General features: G+C 26.1%; 1 protein-coding gene across 1 annotated transcript in view; it reads right to left on the bottom strand.

Annotated features, from left to right (window-relative positions):
* Nucleotides 1-8881, bottom strand: part of LOC117177478 (ATP-binding cassette sub-family F member 2) — a 29066-nt gene that overhangs the window by 18331 nt on the left and 1854 nt on the right. Inside the window, exon 3 of the mRNA XM_033368201.1 lies at nt 2187-2590. Coding sequence (XP_033224092.1) covers nt 2187-2590 — 404 coding nt within the window. The remainder of the gene's footprint in view (nt 1-2186; nt 2591-8881) is intronic.

The raw sequence follows: 8881 nt of genomic DNA, 5'->3' as shown, positions 1-8881 counted from the left end.
GCAAATCATAACTTTTGAAACGCTTTAAATTTCTATAATTTTAAGTAAAAATATTGCATTTTCAAAAAATAGGCGACTGCTTAACAAACTAGAAGAATTTTTAAACAAAAAGAATAATTTTCAACAGGAAAATTGAATTTACAACCCAGAAAAATTTTCCAGTCATTTTTTTCACCAAGCAGTTGTTTATTTAATCAAAAAATTTGACATTTTTTACCAAAGGAAATGAATCTTCAAACTAAAAAGAACACTTTTAACAAAAGAGTTGAATTTTCAAGCAAAAGGATAAATTTACAACAAAAAAGTTACTTTTCAACTAAATAGTTGGACTCTCCACTAAAATAGTTCAATTTTTTCTAAAATACAGGAATTTTTAACCAACTGTTTGAATATCAAACCGAAAATATTAATTTTTAACGAAACAGTTAATTTTCAACGAAATAATTGAATTTTCTAACAATTGGTGAAACTTCACACCGAAAATATTAATTTCCAACAAAAAAGTTCATTTAAAACCGAATAATTGATTTTTCCACCATTTTCAAACTAAAAAGAGTTCAATTTTCAACAAAAAGTGCATTTTCTACCTAACAGTTGAATTGTCTACCCCCCCCCCCTCCGAATTAAAAAAGTGTTACATTTTTAACCAAAGAACTGAATTTGCAACTAAAATTATTCATCTTCAACCAAGTAACTGAATTTATAACAAAGAATTTTGAATTTCAACCAAATAATTAAATTTTAAGCCAGGAAAGATAAATTTTCAACAAAATAGCTGAACCATCTACAAAAAATTTGGTTGTCAAAAATATGAATTTTCAAACCAAAAACAAAACTTAACAACAAAAGAGTTGAAGTTTCAAGAAAAATGTACTTTATTTTTCAATTAACTAGTTGAACTTTCTACCAAAAAAGTGTAATTTAAAAAAAATACATGAATATTTAAGCAAAACAAATGAATTCTCCACAAAATACATTTTTATTTAAACAAAAAATGACTTTAATTTGAAATCATACACAACAGAATTCAACCAAATCAGATTAATTTTCTACAAAAATAGTTTTATTTTCAACAAAAAAAAACGAGAGTTTTTCATCAAAAGAGATATATTTATAAACGAAAAGCCGAGTTTTTAATCAAGGAATAACAAAAATTCCACTGAATTGTTCAATTTTCAAAATAAAAAAGACGAATTTTCTACCAATCAGTTGCATTTTCAAACAGAAAATATGAATTTTCAACAAGAAAGTGTTACTTTTCAATCAAACGGTTAAACTTTCTACCAAAATAGTATAATTTTAAACAAAATACATGAGTATTCAACCAAAACATACGAATTATCAACAAAATATATAACATTTGATACTATTTCAACCATGAAAGATTTTCATTTGAAGTAAAGCACAGCTGAATTCAACCAAAAGAGACGAATTTTCAACAAAACAGTTAAATCCTGAACCAAATCAGATTATTTTTCTAACTAAATAGGTGAATTTTCAACGAAGATTTTCATTTGAAACAAAGCGCAGCTGAATTCAACCAAAAGAGACGAATTTTCAACAAAATAGCTAAATCTTCAACCAAATCAGATTATTTTTCTACCAAAATAGGTGGATTTTCAACAAGAAAATTAGATTTTCTTACCAAATGATGTTCATTTTGAAACCAAGAAAGCCGAATTTTCAGCAAGAAATAAAAAAAAAAAATTCCACCAAATTGTGGGATTTTCAAGCCTGAAGGAAAAAATTTCCTAAAAAAAAGTTTCATTTTTGCACCGAAAATACAAATTTGGAATAAAAATAATTTTTCAACCGAGCAGTTAATTTTTCAACCAAAACGGGTGAATTCTTATCGAAAAATGTAACAGTTTATATTACGTCAACTAAAAAAACATTTTAATTTGAAATCAATTAAATTTGTATTCGACGAAAAAATACGAAGAGTCAAAAAAATATTTGAATACTCAACCAAAAGAGATTAATTTTTTACCCACAACTCACAAATGAAACTCTCTTAATAAAAGATGTACAAAATGCAACGTGTGACTAAAATTAAAGTCCAAGTCACTGCAAAAATCATAATTGAGTTACAAGTTACTTTTCAAAATAGTAACAAAGTCTCCCTAAAAGTTGGAAATAACGTAATTTTTCAGAAATTTGGCCATATTTTTCTGTATTTAATTTACCTGTGCATCAGTTTCCTCGCAGTCGACAAGTGTTTCGGCGAGTTTCTCTAGACGCACACGTTCTTCATCGACTTCCATGACGCATTTCAGCGCAGATTTATTGCTTGCCGGCATTTCCCTGGTCAAGTGAAAAATGTCAATTGCATCTGGTATAGGAACTTCGCGATTTCCAAGTACCGCCAATAAAGTAGACTTTCCAGATCCATTAAGACCTAGCAATCCGTATCGTCGTCCGCAATTCAACTCGAGCATAGTGTCTTGAAGTAGTTCACAGCCATGGAAAGTGATGGAGAAATTGGAAATCTTGATGTCCCGACTGCGAGGATGAGAAGCAAGAGATCCTGTACAGGCACGTGCTTCTGCGTTGAGACGAGCATCGGATTCCAACTTCAAGCAAAGTGCCTCTGCAATCGAAACACAATGTTTCTTTTATTCATCTATAACTACAGCCATTCGATTTGTTTTTTAATAACTAAACAGTGTGGCCATTTTTTTTTTTAAATTTTTGTCTCCCGGTTCCGGTATCCGAGCGCGAAGCGCGAGGTGTAATTATGTTTGAGCGCGAAGCGCGAAATTCAACCGTCGCGCGCCCTAGGCGCGCTTAAACTTGCGAGCCCAGCGAGCCGCGCGCGTAGCTCGCGATGAGAATGTGCCCACGAGGCAGACACATTTTTTATTTTAAACTTAATTTTTTTTTATTTCAAATCTTCCTTTAGAATTATCATTAATTCTAGAAATTTTCAAATATAAAATATTTTTCAATTTTAAATGACTTATTTGTTTAAATTTCCAACTAAGAATCGAAGAATTTTCAGATTTTAAATTTAAAATTTAGATAAAGAATACAAAACAATATTGTTATGTAATGATTTCATTTTTTGAAAATGTATAGTTTCATGCTTTTCAATCAAAAATTGCTTTATATTTACATCCAAAATTATTAAATTCAAAACTAATTATCAAGGCCTTTCATATAAAACTTAGAAATATTTAATAGCGAAATGATCCTAAAATTTGAAATATTTGAATTTGAAACAACAATATATTGAAATTAAAAATTCCAAACCTCCACAAATCAATCTAAAAATATATTATTAATAAGTATCATATGTAGTATCAAGTGTCATATAAAATGACTGGATAGGTTTTTTTTTACTAAAAGATGTATTTTTTTTCCAAACAAAAGCCATTTTTACTTTCACCATTACGAATTTCAGAATTTTAAATAATGCGAGAAATTTTGAAAGCCTTCCAAGTTTAATTATTCTAAACACTTTAAAAATTATATAATTTCTAGTTGGGAACTTTCAAGAATTACAAAATGCGCAAATTATGAAATACGGGAAATCTCCAGGTGTGATATTTCTCTCCCGGCTTTATTATTGATTACTGATCAAAATTTAACAATTTTAAATTGAGTGCAATCAAAATTAAACCGATTCAAAATAAAACACAGTGGGTGAGGAGGCCCTATTTCTTCTCAAAAAGCCAAATTATCAAACTCAGGGTGACCGTTTTAATCAAAGAACAAAATTCCCTGTTTTCCCCGGTTCGCAAATATTTTTCCCGGTCAATCAAATGTAAAAAATCGAAATATAAAGCTAAACAGTAAAAGTACAGATAATACAAAATAAACAACAAACTAAAGCATTCAAAGTGGAACTCTTGAATTTTTAACTTTTAAAACTTAAGTTTAAAAGTTTTTGAATTCAAACATTTTCTATTGAATTGTTCAATAATTTACACCTATAAACTGGAAGGTACGAACACTTTTCAACTGAATAATTTCAAGTTTAATGAATTTAAACCGCAAAATTCAGAATTTTTAACATTCATAAATTATAAGGTTCAAAGATTTAGATTAAGTTCCAAAAATATAAATCCAGGTTCACATTTTCAATACTTTAAATTATTTTTATTTTAAATAGTTTAAGCATTCTTGAAAAACTTTGAAATTGTATTTCAAAATCTTGAGAAATCTAGAAGCAGTTTAAATTATTTTCAAATTTAGCTTGATTCTTGAAATTTGTTCAAAACTTCTCAATAACTTTAAAAATTAATTGAATCTGTCCTAAAAATTTTAGAAAATCCTGCGATTAAAAAAAAAAGGTCTTGAAATTTGGATTTCTAAATAACAATTGAACACTTATTATCTTTTAGCAACAATTATAGAGTAATTTTAAGAGATATTTAGAAGTTTGAAAAAGATTAAAAATTAATTTAGAACTTGAAATGATTTCAAATAATTTTAACGAAGTGTGATTACCGAAAAAATTTGGTTATACGTAATGAAATTTCGGTGCAAATACTCACAACCTAATTTAAAAGAAAATGTAGATTATTGCAGTTTACAACAAATTTAGAGGCTTTTTAAGAATTGTGAAAGGCTCTAAACGAATAAAAACATTTTCTTAAAATTCATAGGAAAATTAAAAATGATTCTTCACTTTGAAAAATTATTTTAACAGAATATTCAAAAAGATTTTAAGAGAATTCCAATATTATTAAAAACGACCCAGGAAGAATTTAAAGATTTTTTTTTAATTTCTAAGATTTTCTAAAAATTATAGGAAAAATTTTTACTCGGTTTGAAATATGTTTAGAAGTTCTGAAATTTTTTTCAAAAAATTCGTTTAAATTGCTTGATATCATTTTCAGTTTTTAATTAATTTTGAATTTTTCAAAACTTCTAAATATCTCTTAAAATTACTCAAATTTTTCTAAAAATAATACGTGTTCAATTATTATTTATACATTAAAGTTCAACAATTTCGCTTACAAATTAAACATTTTATTAAGTAGAACAATAAAAATTGTAACGTTAAAATGTTAAAAGCTTTTCGAAATTTTAACAATTCAAAGCTTTCTATGTCAGACATTTAAGTTTCAAACTGTTTACTTTTAAATATTTGGCTTAAATTTAGTCGTCTTAAATTATAAGTCAAATATTGCTAAATATTAAATAATTATCCTTTTTCTTAATCAACATTTTTTTAATTGAATGGGTTAAAAATTTAATAATTTAGACTGAAACAATATTTTTAATTTAATAAAAACCTTTAATTACGAATTAATTATTAATCTGGAAATTCTTTAACTTTCAACGGATTTAGAATTGTTTTTTATCAAATCAACTCTTTTAGTCTTCAAGACTGCACGTTAAAATTCTTTAAATTAAAAATACAAGCTTAAAAATAAAAATAGAGAATTTTTCAGGTAAAAGATTTTCGAATTTGGCATTATAAACTGAATAATATCATAATTTAAAAAGATATCAATTCAAATAATTATTTAAAAAACTGTTAAAACCGAATTTGGACAGATTTTTCTTCTGAAAATTTGTCAAACTCCTGGTCAAGAAATAAATTCACTGCTAATTCCCGGTTTTTCCCCGTCTCAGAAAATTCCCGGTCCAGCGGCCACCCTGCAAACTGTTAAATTCGTACGTAAATTATTTATCAAAAGTATACATAAAATATATATTTCAATTTTTCATGTCATTAATTTCAAAACGGTTGCTTATTTTATTTAATTATTAGGTATATGGGCGAATAAAAAAAATAACTATCAAATTTAAAAAAGTATTTTAAGGATCAAAACAATAATATTAATGTTCTCAAATAATTAGTAATAATACTTAACCGATTCCTACCTTACCATAATTTTTTGTTGCGATTCATGTCCACGGGAATTGGGATACGAAGTTTAAAATTAGGAAAATTAATTAAAAGGCACAAAGGTACGTTTTCATGTTCTTAAATTTCTGGAAATACAAAAAAGAATTTCGGAAAACTTTCAACAATAAAATTTTTTGTAGATTTATTAATTTAGGATCATACAAACTTTGCTTAATGCCTTTTTATTAATTTCTTAAACAAATTTCAACTGGATATCTTAATTTGTGTGGACTTAAGTTACGCAAAAAATTTCCAAAAAAGTAGGGATCCGATGAGTATTAAATGGCTCACTTTTGCTCATTTTCATAAATTCAGGCCTTGGGCTCAATTCAGAGATCAAACATAATGTAAATAGTGTCAAAAATTTTGAAAAAATGTGTCGTACAATTTTTCAAGTATTAACAAGTGCAACGGAAAATTAACTTTATTTTTTAAGCAAAATTTCTAGTTTTCTCAACTAATATTTTTAAAGTATTAAAAATTAATTTAACTATTAATTTGAAATATTATTCTTTCGTCTATAAATTATACAACTTCCTGTTTTTTTATCGAAGGGTTCACAGTATTTTCACAATTCCCCTCTTTTTCTCATTTTTTCCACTTAAATACAACTAAATTATTAGAAGAAAATACGAAATTCTAACTATTTTTGATTGAAAGTTCATTCTTTTCGGTTTAAAAGTCTTTTATTACATTTTTGGTTAAAAATTAATTTTTTGGCTGTACACTTCAAAATTTGGTTCAAAATTTAATTATTTAGTTAAAAAGTAATCAATTTCGTTAAAAAATCATTTAAACAAATTGTTGTTGGTGAAAATGCAACTATTTTTTTGAACGATCATCTTTTTGATTAAAAAATTCGTCTCTTTCTTTGAAACTTCAATTTTTTGTTGAAATTTCAACTGTTTGGTAGAAAATTTAACTATTTGGTTGTAAATTTATGTACTTTGTTGAAAATTGGTTCTTTCTAGTATAAAATAATTTTTTTTTGTTAAAATGAAACTGGTTGAAAATTAATCTGTTTTAGTTGAGGATTCAAATATGTTGTTAAAAATTCGTTTGTGTTTGTCAAATCCAACTGTTCATTATTTTAAATGAAAATCTTTGTCTATTGAAATTTCAAATATTACATTTTTGGTTGGAAGTTGAATTAATTTGTTAAAAGTCAATTTTTTTGAAAAAATTCATAATTTTAGCTGGAAATTCGTTTTTATTTCTTTGTTACAAATTAATTTTTTAAACTGAAATATTTTGTTCAAAATTTATAATCCAGGAGTGGAAATTCATCTGTTTTACAGAAAATTAGTCTTTTTGGCTTGAAATTTTTTGTTTCTAATCGAAAGTTAATTCCTTTCAATGAAGCGTAAAAAATGTAAGCTAAACATTAATCAAATAAAATTTGGACTGGCATCACATCCATTGTTTAAACTATTTGGTTGAAATATATGTATTTTATTTGAGGATTCATTTTTTCTGGTAGAAAATTAATTTTCTATGTTATAAAAATTCATTTTTTTATTGAAAATATAAGTACTTGATTGAAATTTTCATTTTTTGTCGCAATAGTATCAAAATTGTGTTGTCGCTAAAAAAGAAAAGTATTAAATGGTGTAAAAAGGGTGGTGAATTCGAGGCCTGTAAATGGCAAAAAGTTTACAAATAACGATGCCAGCGTCTGAGCACAAAGTACCAGCTGTGACCGCACAGTGAGATGGATCTGGTATTTGCAGTTTAAAATAGCGTATAGCCTGTAATTCTTAACGAGTTTGAAAGTCTTTTCTTTCTAAATGATCTTTATTAAATTTTTAAGAAAACAGTTTAAGATCATTTTATATTTTTTGGTTCAATAATACATAAACAAATGCACCGGGAAAATAAACCATTAAAATAGAATTTCTGGTTTCTGAACAAATACTGAAAATAAACTCGTCATTTATCAGAATTTGCTAAAGGTAGATTTAAGTAAAATTTAAATTTAATTCAAACTTTTACTTTATTTTCATTAAGAATTATTTAAACAAATAATTCCGTGTATTTTTCACGTAATCATCCGCCATTTTGTATTGGCGAGAAAAAATAATTTTCAATGCAATTTATACATATTATCGTAAAAATCTGGAAAATAACGCGAGATATAATACTGAATATTATTTATATTGAACCGTTTCAAATTGAACAATTTGAAGCCTAAAGCATTAAAAGTGCATGTTGAATTTGTAATAAATATTAAACAATACCAAACAATTTTAAATTGAGACAAATCATAATTAACCGTTTAAAAATTAAGCATTGAAAATTATTGAATTATATTCCATTTTTAATTGTAAACTCAGAAAAATAAAAATAAACGAAAAAAGTCCATTTTTATGTTATTTACCTTTACTGAAAAATGTGAAGTTTTTAACTGTAATCTCGATTATACAGTGATTAACGCGATAAGGTTTAAATTGTATAGCTTCATATTAAATAAAAATCTTTTTATTCATAGTTTTTTATTTCCTTTATCTATTTTGACCATTTTTTCTTTCCTGTTTCCCTTTCCAGAAAAGTATACAATACAAATTGTATGTTAAATTCGCTGGAATAAGAAATGTTGATCAGGCAAAAAATTATTCATAATCTAAGATTTTCTATAATTAATGTACGTATTATTTTCATTTTAAAACCAAGCGGTTAAACATTTCAAAAATGAATTTGTAAAGTTAAATGTTTTAAATTCGGAACGCGTGAATGACAAAGAAAAACTAGGGAAAGTGCGTTCTTTTACTGTTTAATTTTCTGTGTAATGATAAGAATCCTGAGAGAATAGAAAAAAGTGAAAGTATGAGAGTATGAAACAGATCATTGCACCGAATTGGCTTATGAAATGAAATAATAAATCTAGTTAAGCGGCGAAAAGCACACATCTGAAATTAATTTTTGATTTGGTTTAGTGATAATAAAAAATTTCGAAACATTTTAAATTCGACAATGTTTGCATTTATGAAAATGTTTAAATTACGAAAGTAAAAGCTTTCT

The sequence above is a fragment of the Belonocnema kinseyi genome, chromosome 7 (assembly GCF_010883055.1).
Source record: "Belonocnema kinseyi isolate 2016_QV_RU_SX_M_011 chromosome 7, B_treatae_v1, whole genome shotgun sequence".
NCBI lineage: Eukaryota > Metazoa > Arthropoda > Insecta > Hymenoptera > Cynipidae > Belonocnema > Belonocnema kinseyi.
The sequence above is the reverse complement of the archived record's forward strand: the minus strand, read 5'-3'. Positions and strand labels throughout refer to the sequence as shown.